The following is a 23,573-nucleotide window of genomic DNA, read 5'->3' on the forward strand; positions in this document are numbered from 1 at the left end:
TTTGTTTTAACCACAGACCTTATCTCAGGCATTTAACCAAAAACCCATTCAAAAACCACACTGACTTCGGGACGATGGACGTCGAGTACACAGAAAAATTAAGTCGAGATCATGAGAAAACAAATAATAATGCATGGCCGCTTGGGGCTTCCGTAGCTCTGTGTTGGTTGGCTCTCTTATACATATATATATATATATATATATATATATATATATATATATATATATATATATATATATATATATATATATATATATATATGTATATATGTGTGCTGCATCAATGCTGGTTCTACAAGGCTATATATTAATGTCTTTTTTAATACAGAACAGAGCATATCTGGTGATTTATTCATAGGGTAACAAGTGTGTACTACAACATTCTGCACACACTGGAGGACAGTCACCTGCTGGCTGTTAGCAACTGCTTGCATTGATTCAGCTGTCATTATGTCTTCCTGCCACGCATCCGGGCTGGATGTCTTTTGTGAGGGGTGGGACAACCATCAGATAGGACAAAACACAATCTGACACCCAGTCAGTTGTGGAAAGTGGACCAGTTCCAAAATCCACTTATGGATCCAGAGGTAAATTTGGTATTCACATAGAATTAAGGCAAAAGTTAAATAAGTAAAACCAATTAAAATAATTTGAACAAAAGTACAATTATCTACGAATTTTATTAAAAAAAATTTCAGAATGTCATACCAAACAATGAACAGGAGGACAGCGGATATGGATAAACATGATTTCAACATTGGTGTACTTTATATTGTTTTTTTTTTAAACATGCATATATGATGTGTATACTGTATACCAACAGGCATTATTAAACATGATTTCAACATTGGTGTAGTTTATATCATTTTTAACACGTGCATGTGGTATGTATACTGTATAGCAACAGGTATTACTCTCACAAGTTTTCAACATATTGATGCACTTTTTTTATGCTAAAAGAATGCTTCATTATCAACACTGTCCTCATGATGTGTTTTCAATCACAATGAACTACAGTCCAAAAACATTTTACTTCACGTGCACGTGCATGCCGACCTGTAAAGGCTTCATTTCCTTTCTAATGAATTCATGTTGCTCGAAGCCGTGCTCCTCGAGTCCTGCACTCTCAGTACTGACTTATGATCGGTCGAATGGAAAGCTCGCATCTGATTGGCTACAGAGTACTACAGACGCACGTGGGAGGAAAGAGCGCTCAAACACACACACACACACACACACACATCCAATGCGATTAGCACGTGAATGACGATTTGCAAACGTTTTGTGCACATCTATGAATTGTGTTTTGCGTTTGTGAAATGTATTTTTACTGATATATCATATTATTTTGCGCACGTGAATTGCTTTTTGTGAATATACCTTTTTTTTTTTTACGTGCACGCGAATTGTTTTTTTCGTGCACGTGAATTAGGTTTCGTGCATGTGAAATTGGCTACGCATGTGTGCGTCATTTATTTATTTAAAAAAAAAAATTGTTTGCGTGAATTATTAATGAGACTGATCTAGCTCCGTAATGCGTCGCGCTTAAAATTGGCTCGCGCTACAGTCACTGGGCTCCACCGTTCCTGTGACGTCACAGCAGCTTGCTTCCATAGCAACACGTCCTATATAACTTCTTTTCAGAATTCCGATCTCAGCGCAGGTAAAGGAAGCAGGACCAAAGAGACATGATTTCGTTGAGAGAACGAGTCTTTTCTTTATTGTGAAGAAGTTCAGTGAGAATTCAAAATGCAGAATTTTGGGTGGAAGGTAAGAAATTCTTTCACCCAGACACCTTCACACATCACATTTAGTGTTCGTTATTGAAAGTGAAATAGCTCAGGATCTCAAAAACACGCCTACTAACCCAGGGGTTCCCAAACTTTTCCAGGGCAAGGCCGCCCAAATGGCATTAACATTTGACCGAGGCCCCCCTTTTGCAAGATGTCCTTAAAACACATTAAAAATACAGACTTCTGAATATATCCCCCCTCCCCCTTTTTAATTTATTTATTAATAATTACATCTTTCATTACATTACATTAGGAATTGATTGTGTGTGTGTGTGTGTGGATTTATTTCTCACACCAAATTGTTGACGCCCCCCGAGCGCCCCCTGGCGGCCCTCACTTTGAAACCCACTGTTTTTGTACACTCTACAAAAATAATTCAGGGGACCTATTACCACAACTTAATCAAATGTGTGATTGCAAGATAAAAATACTAAAGAAATGAATTTGGGCATATTCTAAATTGCGATATGACCAATAGTGGACTCGTGTATAGGTTAGGATACACCTACTAATACAGTTGATGGCTTATGTTCTACTACTACACGTAGCTAACGCTAGTCATATTTAGCAGTTTCATTGGAATATCTACTCTTTAGTTCACCATAGCACTGGATAAGAACGATGCAGTTTCATTTGACAAATCTGCTCATCTAGAGAGGGCTTTTCATTTGTGCTACAGGAAAGAAAAGCATGATTAAATTTCTGCATATTCATGTAACTACATGGTGTAATCTAATTTCATGCACTGACACATTTTAAAAAATCTTTTGTCATTCGCGTAGATAGTCTTCTAGTTCCATTGTAGTCAGTTTGCTCTTTGAGCAGAATTAGCACTATTAGAACTATTAGCACTAAATAGAACTATTAGATAGTTCTATGAGAGGGATAAAAGTAGTAGTGTTTCTTTTTTTGTCTATATTGCTCATTTCATTCCGTGCTTTTATGTCTATAAACCCTGATAGATTAGAAAATGTTGTTGGCATTAAGGGAACAGCCCTCTCCTGGCTCAGGTCTTATTTGATCGATCGTTATCACTTCGTAGATGTAAATGGAGACTTCTCCACGCATACCGAGGTTAAATTTGGTGTTCCACAAGGTTCTGTTTTAGGCCCGCTGCTTTTTACATTATACATGCTACCTCTAGGTCAAATTATTCGTAAACATGGAATTAGCTTCCACTGTTATGCTGATGATACACAGCTGTATGTTTCAGCGAAGCCAGAGGACAGACAGCAGCTTAATAAAGTTGAGGAATGTGTAAAAGACATTAGACATTGGATGCTTATTAACTTCCTCTTACTTAATTCTGACAAGACAGAAGTACTTGTACTAGGACCAGGTGTAACTAGAAGTAAGCTTTCTGATCACATGGTAACTCTGGATGGTCTTTCTGTTTCATCATGTACAGCAGTAAAAGACCTCGGTGTGGTTATTGACTCCAGCCTATCATTTGACTCTCATATAGATAATATTACTAGGATAGCCTTCTTTCATCTCAGAAATATTTCTAAAATAAGAAATATAATGTCACTACATGATGCAGAAATATTAGTTCATTCAATCTTCACCTCTAGACTAGGTTACTGTAAAGCCTTACTGTCTGGATGTTCCAGTAGGAGCATAAACAAACTCCAGTTAGACCAGAATGCAGCTGCTAGAGTCCTAACTAGAACTAGAAGATACGACCACATCACCCCGATCTTATCTACACTGTGAAATCTCACATTGATTATAAAATACTATTATTAACTTATAAAGCACTAAACGGTCTCGCGCCACTGTATCTAAGCGACCTTTTGGTTTTCTATGATCCGCCACACCTACTTATATCTAAAGATGCAGGCTACTTGACGGTACCTCGAATAGTGAAGGCTACAGCAGGGGGAAGAGCTTTCTCTTATAGAGCCCCACTGTTATGGAACAGTCTTCCAATTAGTGTTCGGGACTCAGACACAGTCTCAGTGTTTAAATCTAGGCTTAAAACGTATTTGTTTACTCAAGCTTACGCTGACTAGACTTTCTGTTACGCTAAGCACAGTCCTGATAATCTTTTCTCTCCCTCTCTCCTTCTGCCACGCCGCACACGATTTTATAGAGATACTAGAGATCCTGATCCGTTCTGCTCTCCGCACTTGCCTGATCCGTTTCGGGTGTCCTACCTCTGGATGGAGCTCTCATCTACTCCAATTCCAGATTGCTGGGACTTCGGCTGCTTCTAAGGCCAAACACTTCTTTTTACACTATCTGTTGTTACCCAGATGAGGATGGGTTCCCTTCTGAGTCGGGTTCCTCTCAAGGTTTCTTCCTCTTAACATCTCAGGGAGTTTTTCCTGTCCACCGTCGCCACCGGCTTGCTCAATTGGGATAAACTTGCACATTTAATATCTGTATACCGTGTTGATATTTCTGTAAAGCTGCTTTGAGACAATGTCCATTGTAAAAAGCGCTGTACAAATAAAATTGAATTGAATTAGTCACTATTCACTTTCACTGTATGGAAAAAACAATGGTGACTGAGGCTGTCAGCTCCTAACATTCTGTCTAGCATTGTCTTTTATGTTCCACTGAAGATATTAAGTCATGCAGGTTTGGAACAACATAAGAGAATATGAACTAAGACTTTTCTTGACACATGTACAATCCATTACATCCATTATAAAGGTCTTCCTAATGTCTTATAATACACATTGCTGTATACATGGGGCGGCTGTGCCTCAGGTGGTAGAGCGGGTTGTCCACTAATCGTAGGGTTGGCAGTTCGATTCCCGGCCCACATGACTCCACATGACTCCATATACTGAAGTGTCCTTGGGCAAGACACTGAACCCTAAGTTGCTCCCGATGGCAAGTTAGTGAATTTCATGGCAGCTCTGCTAGCATTGGTGTGTGTGTGTGAATGGGTGAATGAGACACAGTGTAAAGCGCTTTGGATAATAGGGATGGAGGGAGTTCGGACCTGTACACAAAAATTTGGCACAGCACACAGAAACAACTTCCCAACCCAAAGATAACGGGTTGTAACACATTATATATTGTCATTAATACTTGTAACCACAGTTATAATGGATTATATTGCCACATGTTATTCAAGGGGCGCACGGTGGCTTAGTGGTTAGCACGTTCGCGTCACACCTCCAGGGTCCGGCGTCTGATTCCCGCCAGGGCCATGTGTGTGTGGAGTTTGCATGTTCTCCCCGTGCTGCGGGGGTTTCCTCCGGGTACTCCGGTTTCCTCCCCCAGTCCAAAGACATGCACGGTAGGCTGATTGGCGTTTCCAAAGTGTCCGTAGTGTATGAATGGGTGTGTGTGTGTGTATGTGATTGTGCCCTGCGATGGACTGGCCCCCTTTCCAGGGTGTACCGTGCCTTGTGCCCGTTGCTTCCTGGGATAGGCTCCAGGTTCCCCCGCGACCCTTAAAAGGAGTAAGCGGTTGAAGATGGATGTATGTATACTGTTAATGGCTTATAACAGTAAAATTTTGTCATGCTGAAACAGAATGAATCATTGAAGAGTTCAAAAGAACCGATTCACGAATATGAATCTTACCACATCATAACAGTGTAACGTGCTGTTAGGATCCTATCATGTTTAATAATGAGTTTCGATCTATTTTAGAGTCCGACTATAAACTGGAGCGATTTGGATGAACTGCAAAGTGAGTTGGATTCAGAACGATTCATTACAAAACGATCCAAAAGAGTGCGAACCGTATGACAGTATGATGAGCGCTAGGTGAGAAAGCATACGTCTCAATAAATGGGTGTCATTTTCACACACTGAAACCCCTAACAAGCTGACTGTACTCAATTGAGTAAACTCGTTTACTCAATTTAATTGAGTAATGGGGTGTCCCAAAACTCGTATATTTAAATTCACTTCACCCGAAGACTCGAGACGTGAACTAATTATTTCTGTTTCCTGTACAGAACCTATGGGGATGCTACAGCGCATGCGCGGTCAACAATAAACGAATCACTCTCTGAGACAACTCGTTGTTCCCGAGTCATATTAAAGACTCGTTCAAAATGAACGACACATCACTAGTTCATAACGCTTAACCAAAGTAAGTTCTTAACACATACGCATTTCTTCTTCAGTGCTCCTGTTTTCTTTTGCGGTTGCTGTTTTGTCCTCGTCATCATCCTGACTAAAGATTTTTCCAATTCTTATCCGTTTGGAAGTGTTGGCTAATTCCTCCTCCATCTCTTCACGGGTCTCTGGAAGTGACCACAGTTAATGTAAGTACATCTCTAGCTTTCTAGTCAGCACAAATAGGCATTTGTATTTACTTTAATCGAAGCCCAATTTACTTTATCTAAAAATTACACCTGACCATTTATTAAAAGTACCCGATACAAAAGTTACAAAATATCCTGCTGATAATTTTTAGGATGAAATTTTTTATGTCTTCTGTGGGAACGATATGTTTGTGTCCGTCCGAATATCTGAGGTAAAATACTATGCGTCAGGTTGAATTCGGTGAAGGAAACCAAACCGTCATAAAACTCCTCTTCCCAAGTTTGAATCATTTTACTGACTCGGGTCGTTGAATCTCGTTCAGCAAAATGAACGAATCTTTTTCAGAGTCATTTCGATTATTACAGCAGAATATAATTTAAATCTCTCTCTCTCTCTCTCTCTCTCTCTCTCTCTCTCTGTGTGTGTGTGTGTGTGTGTGTGTGTGTGTGTGTGTGTGTGTGTGTGTGTCCGGAAACGAATCACTCTCTAAGACAACTTGTTGTTCCCGAGTCATAGTAAAGATTTGTTCAAAATGAACGAATCATTCGAAAATCTACCGGAAATAGTACACCATCCGGGTACCTTTGGGATCCTCATCTCAACAAACTACAATTCGGAACACACTACTTCTGATCTCGTATACTATTTAGGATGGATATTAGGCGAATTAGGACGCGACAAATGGTTTGTCATGTTACAGAGAAACCGGAAACCATAAACTCTTCTGTCCCGAAGATTTTCCTGTGGCAGAAAATGTACTGTAATAAATCACTGACACTGGACACTCTTTCCACAAATATTAAACGAGCACCCCCTTACTGAAAAATTCACCATATCATACATATTATACATCCTTCTTTATTAAATAGCACATTTTAAAATCTGTTTATTCTTAATCATAGATAAGAGATAACTTTTATTTAGCTGGTAACCTTTTACAACGAGAGCATTAATATTAACGTATTAATGATTTGCAGCTTTCTCCCTTCTGTCTCCTCTTCAGGAGGTGAAAAGGGTCTGGTGATTGACTTGGCCAGTCTAAAACCTTCCTCTTTACCCCCTGATGAAGTCTTTGTTGAGTTCTCAGTGTGTTTTGGATCCTTGTCTTGCTGCATGATAAAGTTCCTCCTGATTAATTTGAGAGCATTTCTCTGTAAATCGGCGGACAAAATTGTCCTGTAAACTTCTGAATTCATTCTGCTGCCACCATCATGCGTTCCATCATCAATAAAGATTACGGAGAATGTTCCAGAAGCAGTCGTGCGAGCCCCAAGCCGTGACACTACCTCCACCATGTTTCACAGATGAGCTTGTATATTTTGGATCATGAGCAGATCTTTCTTTCTCCACACTTTGGCCTTTCCATCACTTCGGTAGAGGTTCATCTTGGTTTCATAACTTATCTCTGTATTTCTTTGCAAACTCCAATCTAGACCTCAACCCAAGAGTAGACGTTCAGAGCTATTAACTGTTTAAACAATCAATTTAACAGGGCAGACCTGAGCATACATTTGGTGAAACAGGACATTTCTGATGTATGGACATTATCCACTATACTCCCCTTTTCCTTTCACAATTTTTGCAATATATTTTACAATGAATGGTATGAATGGTTCTGTGCATCGTAGACACACCGTCTGGACTTACACGTTGCCTTTGTCTGCGGAAATGTCTCAGATTTAATTCGGAGTATTTGCTATAAAACAAGATGTTGGTGTCTGTAGAATATTTTTAAACCTCCCCATTTTGGCGTAAAAACCTTGAACCTGGCAACCCTGTCATTAACTGTCCTGTCCGCTGCTCCTCTCCTGAGCCTGGGTCAGCATGAATCCTGTCCCAACGAGAAGGTCCTTGCTGCAGTTGGAAGAACGGGGCGGGGCTACATGTGTTGCTCTGCCCATAACTGGTCTCATTGTTTAGTCGCAATCTATTTTGTCCCAATAGGCCTTTATAAGAGTTTGTTGTAATTCCCATTTTTGATCAATAAGTGTAATTATAATGCTATGGAGCTAAATAGGGTGGTGAGAACACTGCACACTAAAGTTTTCTGGTCATTTATAAAGAGGTAAGTAATACTGCAACAGAATTTAAAAAGCATGGACTTGTGAATGAGGACTTTATGTAGATGAACATTTGTTGAACTGTTCCTATTGATATATATATATATATGTATATGCTGCCCCTATGGATGAGCTGCCCGTGTTGATGTGCCCTCGCTATATAAGCCGTCTACACATAGCGACAGATCCGCCTTAATCTGTCATGACGTGCCAGTTGTAGAAGACCCAATGAAAGTTTAATCAGGAACGTTATTATATGAACCTGAAAAGCAGGGCCTGAGGCAGAGGCCCTCGTTCCACTCTGTTTAAAAGAGTGAATGCAAGCATCTCATCATGTACATGGTAGACACACACACCTCCACAACAAACACCACAGCTCATCCGGTGTCGAGTTGCCTTCTTTTATTATTCTCAGATTGTACAAATGTTTAGAAACCGGAATGAATCCAACACAGTAGATGCATTTTAGGCTTTAATTCTGGAGCTCACAAAAATATGTCATTGCAAGGTTGTTGCGCGCGGTTTGTGCATCGGTGTGTCGGCGAGAAAGTGAACATCGGTTAAAACGAATGAGCCAGTAGAACTGAATTCATGGAACTGAATTGCATTTCCTTACATTCATTCTGCAACACGTAGCCTATTTTGAGTCGAAACCATTTACCGTGCGAAAGAAAGTGAAATCGATCAGCATTTCAGAGTGTAAAACAGCGATAGTCTGAGTTCGTTATCTCCCACAGACGATGAAGCAGACTTTAGTCTGGTTTTCAAATGTACAGTGTTTTTTTTTTTTTTTTTTCTTCTTTTCCTCCGTCGAACTCTCAGAGTGTTTTGTTAGAAACGAGACAAGATAGCTGCGTATATGTTAAAAAAAAAAAGAAAAAAAAAAGGTGAAAATCTTAGCAGTCCTCCATTTTAATGATCACATTGGACTTGTATGTAGAGTATATTCAACAGCGCAGCTCAGATGCTGCTGTCGCAGGGGTCAGCGTCCTTTTCCAGAGTTCTTCTGGTCAGTACTTAGTATTTATCATCCTCCGTGTCACTGAGAGGCTCGCCGGCAGAGATGGAGACGCTCTGCGCCAGGCGTTTGCGGAAGTGCCCGTTGGGGACGTGCCAGCCGAGGCGCGCGCGAGTGCGCATGGAGGCCGAGACGGTGTTGGCGCGGCCCAGGCTGGTGGCCACAGCGGCCTCGAACGTCAGAGTCTCCATGGCTGAGGAATCGGGGCTGTGCTCATCTTCCTGCAGGGCGAGGAAGGGTTCAGAAGGGAACCGAGGGGCGCCCGTGCCCAGATACTCGTCCTCTTCGATGTTCCCCATCTCTTCGTCTCCTTCGCCCACTCGCACTTCCTCTTCTTCTGCGTTTTCATCCCATAAGGCATTGCTGCAGCAGCCCAGAATGGGAGCAGCTCCTCGCTCCTCCTCTTCCTCCTCATCTTCAGCCTGTGAGGAAGGCTGAGTTTGGCACACTAACGGCGAGTAGGAGACGTGTGGGTGCGAGTGAGTTGGTGTCTGAGAGAGGCGACGCCTGGCGCTCGGTGTGCTCGACTCCGAGGTGGAGGGCACGGGGCTGTCTGAGCTGTTTCCCTAAAAACACACGCACACGGGGCAAAGCGTTACAAATGAATCCAAACAACCTTTGGTTGCAACATTGCCATATAAATGCGCCAATTTGTGTCTTCATTTCCGGCTTTTGTTTGTATATTTTTCCTGCCCAGAAATGAGCTCCACTCCCATCCACAACACAGCTGCTCCTTTTCTTAAAAGGTAACCCCTAAAGGAGTCTAGCGCCTGATATGCGGTGTAAAAATCCCAGATCAAAGGCTATGCTTGGAATGAAATGATTTTAAATGAAAGGTCAAATCACATGATGTTCACTTAAAGGGGATGCTAATAAGAATAAGCTTTAATAAGAATCAATGCTATCTTTCTAATTACTATATGGAATACTATATAATTGCTATGTGTAGGGAAGTGGTAGCTCAGCGGTTAAGACTTTGGACTTCTGATCGAAAGGTTGTGAGTCCAGCACTGCCAAGCTCTCACTGTTGGGCCCTTGAGCAAGGCCCTTAACCCTCAACTGCTCAGTTGTATAAATGAGATAACTGTAAGTCACTCTGGATAAGAGTGTCTGCCAAATGCTATGATGTAATATGTAATGTAATGTAATGTAATTAGGCGACATCAACTCTACTTGATACACTTTGGGTTGTGCTGTAATCGGAAAATAATTGACGACTAGACGGTGTGACGGAGCGGAGTCCCCCTGCTACTACACCGATGTTGATTATTGTCCTACAACAGCACATCCCAAAGTGTTTTGGTCATCTTTCACCACAACTATTTTCCTACAATGTTATTAATTAAACAACAGCTCAACATACTTTATTTGTTCATACGTAGCTTAAGTGTTTACAGTTCGTTGTGGCTAACAAGGACAAATGAGTAGCCTACATTTAGTATTGGAAAATATGAACGGTGCCCTTTTAATAATAATAATAATAATAATAATAAAAATAATAATAATAATAGTAATAAAGTTTCATTTATATAGCACATTCGTCACAACAACAAAAAGAAAAATAATTATAAACTTTACGCATTAATGTCATTACTATTTTGTAGCTTTTTATGGAAAAATGCAGGCTTCTATACACCTAGGCCCTGTCATATTTTTCATCTGCACATCTTTACCCGCCGAGTGCGTCCATGTCGTCTTTCCTCACTGGGAGAACGAGAGCAGGACTTCGAACTCCTCTCGTTTGAGTTGAAGCGGGACTTGCTTGGGGACAGCAGGTGGCGCTGTTCCTTAGATCTCCCTCGTTCTCTTTCTGCCTGATGCTCTGAATGGGACACTGAGGAGCATGAATCAGATTAAGTTAGACATGATATAATCCAAATGCCGGGGTTTTTCATGCTAATGAAAAGCTGAAAATGTGCGTTGACCCACCTGCAGCTTTGTAGCTCTTGTGTCTTGGTCGGTACAGACGCTCCGGCGGCTGTTCCTCTTCCCACGATCCGTCCATCTCCTGCTCATCCGCCTGTTCGACACCACACCACATGATCTATAACACCAGCCTCCTTCCTTCTATTTTTGCACTGATTCATTTGTTAGTTCTTTATTTGGGTTCGTGTTCACAGAAGAAATATCAGACTGTCTGAAATGATGGATGAAAGTGTTCTGTGTACTTAAATAGACCGAGTACTTAAAGAAGCAGTGCGAACGGTCATCTCTTCCCACATCACATACACAGAAAATATCTCGAGAGACACAACTCGTCTACGTTTAACATCTCCGTAAAACGGCTCGAGGGACGTGCTGCGAATCCGCATTTCCTTTTGACACAGGGAATCAGAGTGGGTTGTAGCGCTCGACTGATTTACGCACCAGCCCGTAGCGTTCGAGATACGCCTCGCCGCTTGCGCAATCGAAATATTCAGCTCGTTAGCTAAATACACACATCTGTTAACTTTAACGTGGACGACATTGTGCTGAGACTACGAAGCACTTCTGTGTGTTGCTCTGGATCGAATGCTGTAAATGGAAGCGTAATATGGACCAAAAAAAAGTTGATATATCATGGGCTGATGAAATAACTCAACATATTTTAAGCCGGATTAGCCGAGTAGTTATTTACATGTTACATGAATGCCTAGCCTTGTTCTTCTTCTCTCTTTCGGTTTAAAATATAAACCCGATGCGACAAACTCACCATGGACACTTGATCGTCCTCACCGTCTTCCCCGTGATGTGACGCTGGCTGCATTAAGAGCTCTTGGGGTGAGATGGGACTCAAGGCCACGAATCCACCACTGGTCCTACAGAGGAGCACACACGAGAAGTTACAGTGAGAAACCAACAGGGTGTAAACGACAGGAAACGTGGACTGATCCCCCGAATTAAGACTCTTCGGATCAACATAGGAAAAGAATTTGGTGGGATAGTGCAGGCATTTTTAAAACTGATGCTGTGTTGCCAAAACATGTGATGTGTGTGTGTGTGTTTTTTTCCGGTTCGTGATGTGTGCTCACACTACACTCCTCTGCACCCTAGAGAGCCACCGCTAATGCCAGCTCTCTGGACCTCATGGTGCTCAGCTCTGAGGTGTAGGTGGATGTGTGCGGTTTGAAGCGTGCTAATAGCCTTTGTGTTTTGTGCTAAAATGAAAGCTCAATTAGCACTTACAATCTAGCTTAAGCTTCGCACTTCATACGTTATGTATAGGACACATTGTATTTGACTGCGTATCAGAATTGTCGGCCAGCAATTTCTGCCTTAATGTTGAACGACAATCACGTACAATCGGGGCTCGGATTCATAAATGGACGGTAGCTTAAAGATAAACAAAAACGAAACAAAACAAAAGAAGAACAGAACAGCGCAGAACAGAACAGAAGAGAACAGCACAGAACTGAACAGCACAGAGTGGCACAGAACAGGCGAAACAAAACAAAACCGAAAGGTGCTCAACAGCGCGGCCGAAAGACAGCACAGAACAGCGCAAGACCGAGCAAAACCGAACAGAACAGATAAAAACAAACCGAACAGAACAAGATCGAGCAAAACTGAACAGAAAAAACAAACACAATCAAACAAACCAGAACAAGATCAAACTAAACCGAACAGAACAGAACAAGATCAAACAAAACCGAACAGAACAAGACCAAACAAAACCAAACAGAACAGAATAAACAAACAAAATCAAACAGGACAGAACAAGATCAAACAAAACCAAACAGAACAGAATAAACAAACAAAATCAAACAGGACAGAACAAGATCAAACAAAACCAAACAGAAAAACAAACAAACAAAATCAAACAGAACAGAACAAGACCAAACAAAACCAAACAGAACAGAATAAACAAACAAAATCAAACAGGACAGAACAAGACCAAACAAAACCAAACAGAAAAACAAACAAACAAAATCAGACAGGACAGGACAGGACCAAACAAAACCAAACAGAACAGAACAAGACCAAACAAAACCGAACCGAACAGAACAAGATCAAACAAAACCGAACAGAACAAGACCAAACAAAACCGAACAGAAAAACAAACAAACAAAATCAGACAGGACAGGACAAGACCAAACAAAACCGAACCGAACAGAACAAGACCAAACAAAACCAAACAGAACAGAATAAGCAAACAAAATCAAACAGGACAGGACAAGACCAAACAAAACTGAGCAGAAAGAACAAACACAATCAAACAGAACAGAACAAGACCAAACAAAACCAAACAGAACAGAACAAGTCCAAACAAAACCAAACAGAAAAACAAACAAACAAAATCAGACAGGACAGAACAAGACCAAACAAAACCAAACAGAACAGAATAAACAAACAAAATCAAACAGGACAGGACAAGACCAAACAAAACTGAGCAGAAAGAACAAACACAATCAAACAGAACAGAACAAGACCAAACAAAACCAAACAGAACAGAATAAACAAACAAAACCAAACAGAAAAACAAACAAACAAAATCAGACAGGACAGGACCAAACAAAACCAAACAGAAAAACAAACAAACAAAATCAAACAGGACAGGACAAGACCAAACAAAACCGAACAGAAAAACAAAATCAAACAGGACAGAAAAGAATTAAACCAACCATCACACAACCGTGTAGGACGGCACCAAACTGAACAGTGCAGACTAGAACAGTGCAAAACAATGCAGAACAAAACCAAACAGATAACCACTGAACGTTACAGACTAGAACAGTGCAGAACAGAAGAACATAAAACAAAACAAAACAGAAATCGCAGAACAACGCAGAGAAAACGAACAAAGCCAAGTTAACGGAACAGAGCAGAATAAAACCAAACCAAACAGAACCGCACAGAACCTTTACATTTAAAGCACTGCTTTTGACCTGCAAATGAGAATTATCCCAATGAAGGAAAACAGTCATGACTGAAACATTCCAGTCCAAGTCTAGATAAACGTCGAGCGTACTTACAGAGCCGAGCCCGCACTGTGAGATATGAGAGGAAGGGCAGCAATGCTCAACTGTCCATTACACAGAGAGAGAGAGAGAGAGAGAGAGAGAGAGAGAGAGAGAGAGAGAGAGGTGTGAATGATCACTCAACATGGTCTTTCCATACAACTTTTCAGCTTTGCTAAGCGTGTACAGAAGTGTTATAAAATATGAATAAAACAAAAACAAGACTGTACGAAGAAAAATCGAAGGCCTTCTGGTATAAAAATGATCTGTGACAGGTCTGAGTTTAAAATGGCACCATCCGTTCAGACAAGCCATTAAAGCACACTGAGCACAAAGACATTTACAGACTCATGTGCTGGATGTTCCGGGATGTCTAGATTCGATCCAACATGACATTTCTTAATGTGACTTTTCAAGGACGTAACTACAGTATGAGCAAGATGGCAAACTTAATAAGCACCAGAAAGTTACACGGATTTATTGAACAGGTCAAGATGGACCAGCGCGTCTTATATCAAGGCCAAAATATTCCAATAATCAATGCCTATGGGTCACTTAATGTACCTTAGGTTCAATTAGTTTATATAGTAACTTATTGATTATTATTATTTAAAAGTCTTTCACATTTTAAAACCCCATCAAGTTCCTTAGGAAGAAATGAGCAACGAGTTCATGAGGATCATTAGTGGGACACAAGCCCGAAAAATCTTTACACTTTATATTTAGAACTGATTCAACTGTATTCAAATCATGCGCTGCATAACATTACTGACATGTGGTTTGAGCTGATACACAAGGCAATACGGAGTTCCTATTCATAAGATGAGTAGGTAATTATGATCCCTATGCGTACCTGCTCCTCAGCCTGCCGCCTCAACTTCTTTGCTTTGCTCTGTTTAAAGTAATCCATGATCATCATGGAGGCGTAGATTTTACCCACCGTCATGTCCGTGTCTGTGGGGAAAAGCACACACATGCATACAAGCACGCATGGTTTGAATTCAAGTCTAACATCCATTGCTGTGCAGAGAGAAATAAAGATCTAGAGCATCACACTGCTGCTCCGTTAGACCCGTAATGGCTGTTGTGTTTCTATATACTATGTTACGATACAAGGGAGAAAACGATTAAAGTGCATGGCTGACATTATGAACACGACATGGCGGTCAGTAATGACACAGTAGGATTTACTATCGTCTTAATTCATGGAGTCAGTCAAGACATCTAACACCAATCCTTGCTGTAGCTCTGCATATTTACTCCATTGATCTCACTCCATATTTATACTCGCCCTTCGGTAATCCCACAATTCGGTGTTAACCGGAGGAGGATTTCTCATCCTGAGCAGCAGTTCCTCTTTCGAATGACGTGCAGATTTCTCCAGATTTAAGCAATCTCTATATAAATACATTGAATGAATTAAAAACCATCAGTTGCATGGGAAACCCAGATTTCTTTGCTGAACAAAGCTGAGGCGATCATTAATCATCCGCGCAGAGAGGCTCTTAAACGATCCTGTAGTGACACAGTGTGTGTTTAGGCACCGTAATCGGACTCGGTGAGTGGCAGAACGCTGATAAAATGTGGATTCTTCAGGGCACGCAATGATTATCAGCCTAACCGACGGGCACCTGGGCATCACCTTTATTGATCGGCACCAGCAGGTCCAAGGTCTTCTGGGAGAGATGAGGCCAAATCACACTGATCTCCTTCTGCAGTTCAGCATCCAGCTGCAACCGGTCTTCTCCTCCTGAAAGTACACGGGTTTGCTATTTTATAAACAAAGAGACAACGTGTTCTCTCCTTTACTTCTCCTCCTCCTTCTGTTTATGAGTTTAAGACAAAAAGCTTTTTAAACATAATAACGTACTATCTAACTAACAAACTAACTAACTAACCAACTAAGTAACTATCCAACCAACTAACTAACCAGCCAACTAACTGGTTAACTATGATACGTTATGATAAGTTAACATATACCTAACTAACTAACTAACTAACTAACTAACTAACTAACTAACTATCCATACAACCAACCAGCTAGCTAACCAACTAACGATCCAACCATCCATCCAATGAATCAACCAACTAATTAGCTAGCTAGTTAGTTAGCTAGGCAGCTGGTTAGCTAACCAACTAACTAACCAGCCAACTAACTTAAAAAAACAGAAAACTAACCAACCAACCAACCAAAAATCTAACCAACCAATTAACTAGTCAACTAACTAACCAACTAACTAATTAACCAACTAACCAACCAACTGAAACAAACTAGCCAACCAACTAACCAATTAACCAATCAACCAACCAACTAACTAACTAACTGACCAACTAGCCAACTGACCAACTAACTAACGAAATATCTGACTAAATGTAAATCCTATAAATAGATATAAACATAAATATATAAATAAAACAGCAAATTATAAATATCATAAACAAACAATAAAAAATATCCATATGTAAACATGTACTGTAAATAGATATAATTTAACTAAGTGAACGTTAAATGAACGAATAAACACTTTATTCGTTGGTGACACACACGAGTAAATAAATAAACAAACAAACAAATAAATACGCCTGTATGAAAACGCTGTGTATTGTAAATAGATATGCATGAACTGATCGCTCAAATAAATAAATGCTGTACGTGAGTAAGTAAACCAACCACGAACGAAGAAGCAAACAAATAAACAAACAGCTGGATGCTCAACGTTGGGATGTTTCTTATACAATTTTATTAACGGAAAGTAATTTTTAAACAGGATGAACAGAAAATGAGTTCGCTACAGTAAAATGTGATTCGGTATAATTGATACCGCTTTTTTCCCCCAGCACATTCACTTACTGTTAAAAATTATACACCATCAAAGATAGATTTATTTACAGTATTGTTGTAGTTGCGATTATAATTCCTATTTTAAGTCCCTGTAGAGAAAAGAAACGCATACTGTATTCAATTAATATTAAATGATGGGGAACTGCATGAAAGTGCTACCTTTTCTTCTTTCACCCATATATACATTAGGTTACTAATATTATATATATATATATATATATATTTTATTTCCTACTATTCCGCAAGCAGCGCTGAGATAGAGCTATTGAGATACACCAGCAGATGAAAAAGGTGAAACCACACGGAGCATATTTGTTAAACCTGCCTCTGTCGGTACGAACAGTTGTATAAAACGACCACACTGAGTGATTCCTCACTTCTCTCTCTCTCTCTCTCTCTCTCTCTCTCTCTCTCTATTACCTCGGGCGATTTTGACATCCAGGGCAGTACGGATCAGGGACATCAGTGTGGAGGTAAAGTGGACGCTCATGTCTTCATCCACAGGCATGTTCATCAGTACCAGCCTCTGTGTGTTCACACATGACAAAACTGTATTTTAAACAAGTAACAGTTTAGCTGCTTTCCAAAAAAAAAAAAAAAAAAAAAACCCAAAACAATTGTCCTAGCACAAGTTCAGAGCTTTACTGTGCAGGTAAGACGACACAGCATGATGTAGAAACATTGTACAAACAATTCCCACCTTATAGGCTACTTTAGCCGGACACTTCTTCCCCAGGCCAAGAGGGGGCGACATGTGGGTCAGCATCTCGTACATGGCATTGTAATGAATACGACCACTAAAAAAAAATAAAAAAAGACACGAGAGACGTGCCGAGATTAAAAAGTCACAGTGATATAGATTGTTAATCGTTTCAAGAATAACTGATCGACATGGAAAGCTCACAAAAGTTAATTTTTTAGTCATTATTTTGTAATTTTGTACCACGTTTCTTTCTTATAATACTGCATGTCCCTTATAATAATATTCCTTACATGTCCTTCACAGTTTGTATAACCATGGCAGCGGAGATTATAAAAAGATGCAGAATTGGGGTTCCAGCTGTGCCACTGCTGGTAAAATCTTTTCGTTTCCTTCTCACGCTGTTCTCGTTAAGTGTTCGTGGCTTTTTTAAAGGATTTCCCCACAACTGCAGTGTGTGTGTGTGTGTGATCTCACTCAGTGGGAGAACAGGTTAAAAGTGCATTTAAAAATAACAGGCAAATTTAAAGTGAAAGTTTAATATGACAACCGGTACTGCATTTCCTGATATATCACATTTGGCATCCCAACCTTGCTTTAAAAAAAAAAAAAAAACACACCCACATCGACATAGTAAGGGGATTATTAGCTGAATAATTGGGTCAGGTTTTAAAGCAAGGAAACTAACATAATACATCATCACAGCATTTTGCAGATGCCCTTATCCAGAGCGACTTAATTATCTCATTTATACAACTGAGCAGTTCAAGGTTAAGGGCCTCGTTCAAGGGCCCAGCAGTGGTGGGTTGGCAGTGCTGGGATTTGAGCTGGCTACCACTTCCCTAATACTCCCCTGCGTATAATAATATACAACCAGGGCTGGAACCTTAGCACTGTAAGATATGATACCTTAGAAAGAGGAAATGCATAAAATCATGCAGATACAGTCAAGAGCTCCAGTTAATGTTCAGATCAAACATCAGAATGGGGGGAAATGGGATTTCACCATGGCAAGGTTAGTGGTGCCATATAGTCTGGGTTGAGTATTTTAGACGGGATTTCCACACACCAAACCCAGACAGTTGAAGATTGGAAAAACATTGGCCTGTCCCCCCCAGGAGTTTCTTGGGTCTGTGCACACTGTAGCGTCAGATTCCTGTCCCTGGCTGACAGGATTGGAAGTTGGTGTGGTCTTCTACTCTTGTAGCCCATCCGACTCAAGGTTCGGCATGTTTTGTGCATTCTGAGATGCCTTTCAGCTCACCACAGTTGTAAAGCGTGATTATTTGAGTTGACTGTAGCCAGATTAGCCATTCTCCTCTGATCTCTCTCATCAACAAGGCGCTTCTGCCTGCGGAACTGCCGCTCATTGGATGTTTTTTTTTTTTTCCCCAACCCACCATTCTGTTGCGACTGTTGTGTGTGAAAATCCCAGGAGATCAGCAGTTTCAGCCCACCTACCTTACAACCATGCCACTGTCAAATCACTGAGATCACTGATATGATTTCCCCCATTCTGGTGTTTGCTCTGAACATTACCTGAAGCTCTTGACCTGTATCGGCATGATTTTAAACATGACCGATAACTGAAATAAATAAAATTCCACCAATATATCTGATGAGCTGTAGTTTTTCTAGCTGTTTTCTTTTCCCTATGATTCCCTTTAAATGCAGTTGACATATATTGAACATGAAAGCACAGGCTACAGGCTAGCATTGTACTCTATGCTAACAAATTTGAAATCTCCATTAGCCAGCTGATGTTTTATTTATTTAAATGTGCCAGAAGTTGGTAATTAGTCCATGGCCCTGTTTTTTAGTTATCTAATACAGCTAATTACAGCTAAGTTTTCCTCAGCAGCCATTTTAGCTGGATAAATGTTCGACAAATCGGGTTTAAAAATGATCTATAATTGCGCCTGCTCGATGCTAGTGTTTTATAGCGAGGTGCTTCAATTTCGCAGTGCTGTTAGTTCGGTTGCGCAATGCTTCCTTTGTGTTTGGGCCACCGTCAAATTAAAATTGGATATTCGAACGCTGGGACTCATAAACGCCCCATGCCAAACCCCCCCCCCCCCCCCCCCCCCCCCGGCCCGCCAACTAGCATATGTCCTACTCCAGTTGCCAAATCACTCCTAATTATACTCCTCAGTCACACACTAGTTAAGAGCCCTCCCTTCCATTAATTCAAATGAGTGTGCGCCTAATTTTTATTCACTTTTCAATGACTCACCATGCTGCTCGATCAAACTCTCCCCAGATCCGAACAAACTCGTCCAGATGGTGTGGGCCCAAGATGGAGGAATCCCGTGTCAGATACTCAAAATTATCCATGATCACAGCTACAAAAAGATTTAGCATCTGAGGAAAGGAAAAGAATTTGATCATGCAAATTGTCATTGTAGAACAGCATCAATCCCATGAGAATGAAAACTTTTTTGTTTCTGTTTGTATCCTTAACTTATGATTAATTTGGTCATCACGTAACTAAAATAAAAGTTTTTCAAGCAATAAAAAACGGTTCTTTATCGTTGTGCCTCTTTGCATTTGAACCTGATTGGCTGTTATATTTTGTGAATCAGTAACACTTGCCTATTTCATATTCAGTACTCAGACTTTTCATTGAAAACCACTGCAAGAACAATTTTTACACGTTGACCAGTCGAATACATTCTTCCAAAAAAAACAAAAACCCAAACGTTTAATGATAAAATAAAACCTTTTTAAAAAGGTGAAGTTGCCTTTAATATATTATACATTTGAACGTCTACAGCAATTTTATGAAAGCTGATTTCGTCTTGTAGTTTGGACGTCCCTGCAGTTTGGATTGTTTTTAAATCGTAATCATCATTGTGATGATATTAGCTGTACATATGTTGCGGAGTGATGCACACCAGGTTATTTAACATGAGTCTATTTATCGTGAGTCATGAGTTCAGTTATACTGCAAAAAAAAAAAAACAGATTCTTGTTATGACTCTTACACAATGAAGAAATGAAGCCACATGGCAAAGGCAAGGGAAGAAGAAGAACAAATCTTGTGTATACGCTTTCAAATATGTACGTGACGGTTACATTATTATTATGATCTGTTCCATCCATGCTTCTTTCATCGTAAAAAATGTCAAGGAGATTTATTATTGAAAGTCTGAGCTTTGCAGCTTCATTATCGATCATTATGGATCAATAAGACAGCTAATTTTTTTTAAAGAATATTCTATAAATACTGAACATCGTATAAATACTCCAGTCCTACCAGGAAGGAACTGAAGAAGATGAAGGAGACAAAGTAGAAATAGGCGAAGTCAGTGCCACAGCCGCCTTCGTGATCCGGAGAGATGAAGGGTGGAGCGATGGAGGGGTCGGGTTCACACTCCTGACTAGCCAAACACGACAACATGATCTCCTGCCACGACTCTCCTGTTGCACTCCTGCAAACAACGCACACGTGTCTCTCTATAATCAATACACCATTCTGAACACGTGACCACAAACCTTCAATTACATATGATCTAATCAGTTCAAAGGGACTTCTTACTCAGTGAGGACCATGTCTAAAAATGGTTCAAATGTTCTTTCTTAGTTATGTTTTACAATATCAGGGATATAAATGTTTGGTTTTTTTTTTTTTCATGTTTCCTAATTGAATTGATGAAATTCAGAGAAAAAAAACCCCTCCATAATTATATAAAATAACTGTAGAAAAAAATTCGATAGATTTCGTTGAGAATTCCAGTAGGAAACATGAGGAAAGAAACATTAGATATTTAATGCTGAACTGAGCTGACAAAGCACATTTTCTCTCATTTGCTAATGCATAGAATTATAAAACTCCATAATTATACGTTATGGCGAACCGTTCGGAATATCATCGTTCTTTTGATAACTTTTGTCCAAGTTGGTCTGAGGATGTTGTATGGCAAATTCGGTAATAACTGGACAAAAATTTGTAGGAGTAGCGAAAAAAACAGTTTTGGAAAAAAAAAAAAATCCAAGGTGGCGGGAAATCTAATTAGACGGAAATTGACGTCATAGGGTGCGTCTCGACCCAGGGAATCCAGGACCGGCTTTTAATTTGGACACATGGTTCAACAGATATGACCATAAGCGTACTTTCAAATCAGTCCCAAATTTGACCCGATGGGGGTGCTAGAGCAATGGCAGCACTTGGACCAAATTTGGTTAGAATGTTCCATAGACCCTCGCCAATCAGTGTGCCAAATTTTTAACATGCGGTTCTATGGGCTGCCCTGGACACCCTAGCCAGAAGAAGAACCTTCCACAGACCTATGGCTACTTAAGTCTTACTTTACAAATAAAAATAAATAAATTAATTAATTAAATAAATGAAAAAAATCCAGTAAGTGTGCAAAAACATCTTCACTTTGTTCACCCAGGTAATCTTTATGTTTACAGAACTTTCATCTATTACAGTTTAGGCTAATGCTGATCCACTAAACTCACCTGAACAGCAGCATTAAAGCGCCAAAAAACGTCTTGAAGTTGTTGTGCTGGTTTATATGGCTCTCATCATTCAGCTTAATATTTCCAAACACCTACAGCGACACACAGGACGAGGTGTGACTCACAGCTCATACACCAAAAATCCCAAACCAAAAAGGTCAGAGAAGTTTTTGGTAACACTCTATTTGAAAGATACCTGCAACGAGCCTTCATAAAACATTCATTAGCATTGCTGTGAATCTTTAATAAAGTAATGATCAAGAATTAATGTACGGCTGATGTCAGAACTTGTGAGGTGACATTTCATGTAATGAAAGCTTAAAAGAGTGAGAGAGGAACTCTCAATTTTTAATTAGTCTGAGACGGTTCTATCTATAATGATTCATTCTTAACGTATTATTTTGTCCTAACCAACAGCACAGTTATGTTTTGAGATCTTCTGGATATCGTACGTTTTTTTGGAACCTGTATTTACTGTGTTGAATTAGACATGAGATGTTTTTTCATTCATTTGCAATCCAAATGATTTTACAGCATCGTTTCAGTGCGGCTTCTTTTATTTAAGAAGCCCGGGTGTCAGCTGAAGGAATAGGGAACGTCGTCTCGAGTGTATAAGTGGAGTCAAGTGGAGTGTATAACTTTCAAAATAAGGATGAAAAAAATGTCATAAATGCACCAACAATACTAAAGGATCTACTCCACACGACATTGAAACTCTAATATCATCTCATGGCTTCCGTGAATCCTCCAGCATTGGCTTAAAACAATTAGAAAAAGAAGGAACCTTTCAAATAAAGTCTTAACAAGGACGCGACATTACAAGAATACTCCTAAAGATTAAATAATGTAGGAGTGGAGTATTCTTCAGGCTACAGAGACCACAATGACGTTCTGGGTTTTTGTTTTGTCTTTTTTAAACACCCTTCTTACTGTACCGTGTTATCACGTGACTTGCGAGCCTGATTGTGTTTGCAGAAAAGAGGAGGCTTTAATCATTAAGTCATGAAAAGCACAACATTTACACATGATGTGGGCTACACTCTATATACATATATATTAAAAAAGAGTTGAAATTGTTTGTTACTTATCAAGCTGATTGAACTAGCTTAGTGGTAGAGGCGGGCGTGCCTTGCTGAAAAAAAAACAACAAAAGACCAATAGAAACCCCCATTAAATTTGTAACGGTTTTAATGGTTATAATGGGAGTTGTATTGGTTTTAATGAAAACTGTAGTGCTTCCTGTTGGTCTCTACTGGTAATTTGTTGCCTTCTATCGGTGGCATGTTATGTCTAGTGGATACCATTAAGGACCTATGTCCTACTATGTAATGGAAACCATTTGGTAATGATTTTCTGGTTAACAGCGGACATTTTTTAAATGGTATTTGTGCTGCAAAACCAGAAAAAAAAAAAACATTTCTGTGATGGTTTGTGCTTCAATTACACTGGTGCACAACTGAACATACAAAGCATTCGAGTGAAAGTTGAATGTTGGTTTTTCTCTTTAGCGGGCCACGCTT

At 40.0% G+C, this 23,573-nt stretch overlaps 1 protein-coding gene and 1 long non-coding RNA gene across 4 annotated transcripts in view; one reads left to right on the plus strand and one right to left on the minus strand.

Annotated features, from left to right (window-relative positions):
- Positions 1 to 1,428: 1,428 nt before the first annotated feature.
- On the plus strand, positions 1,429 to 19,900 carry LOC108267328 (uncharacterized). 3 transcript variants are annotated; one of them, XR_001813072.3, is made up of 4 exons: positions 1,429 to 1,770; positions 5,891 to 6,031; positions 17,896 to 17,963; positions 19,850 to 19,900. It is a non-coding gene; the product is annotated as an uncharacterized LOC108267328 (long non-coding RNA). The 3 variants fall into 3 exon arrangements; XR_008396763.1 differs by lacking the exons at positions 17,896 to 17,963; positions 19,850 to 19,900 and adding an exon at positions 7,036 to 7,562; XR_008396762.1 differs by lacking the exons at positions 17,896 to 17,963; positions 19,850 to 19,900 and adding an exon at positions 6,524 to 6,995.
- Positions 8,103 to 23,573, minus strand: part of cacna1eb (calcium channel, voltage-dependent, R type, alpha 1E subunit b) — a 78,887-nt gene continuing 63,416 nt past the window's right edge. Inside the window, exons 34-45 of the mRNA XM_017471318.3 lie at positions 22,054 to 22,145; positions 20,846 to 21,020; positions 19,823 to 19,950; positions 17,590 to 17,686; positions 17,310 to 17,415; positions 15,690 to 15,797; positions 14,901 to 15,001; positions 14,063 to 14,112; positions 11,803 to 11,908; positions 11,040 to 11,130; positions 10,784 to 10,944; positions 8,103 to 9,676 (exon numbers count right to left, since the gene is read on the minus strand). Of these exons, the coding sequence (XP_017326807.2) occupies positions 9,110 to 9,676; positions 10,784 to 10,944; positions 11,040 to 11,130; positions 11,803 to 11,908; positions 14,063 to 14,112; positions 14,901 to 15,001; positions 15,690 to 15,797; positions 17,310 to 17,415; positions 17,590 to 17,686; positions 19,823 to 19,950; positions 20,846 to 21,020; positions 22,054 to 22,145 (1,782 nt within the window). The 3' untranslated portion in view covers positions 8,103 to 9,109. The remainder of the gene's footprint in view (positions 9,677 to 10,783; positions 10,945 to 11,039; positions 11,131 to 11,802; positions 11,909 to 14,062; positions 14,113 to 14,900; positions 15,002 to 15,689; positions 15,798 to 17,309; positions 17,416 to 17,589; positions 17,687 to 19,822; positions 19,951 to 20,845; positions 21,021 to 22,053; positions 22,146 to 23,573) is intronic.

The sequence above is a fragment of the Ictalurus punctatus genome, chromosome 7 (genome assembly GCF_001660625.3).
Source record: "Ictalurus punctatus breed USDA103 chromosome 7, Coco_2.0, whole genome shotgun sequence".
Classification (NCBI taxonomy): domain Eukaryota; kingdom Metazoa; phylum Chordata; class Actinopteri; order Siluriformes; family Ictaluridae; genus Ictalurus; species Ictalurus punctatus.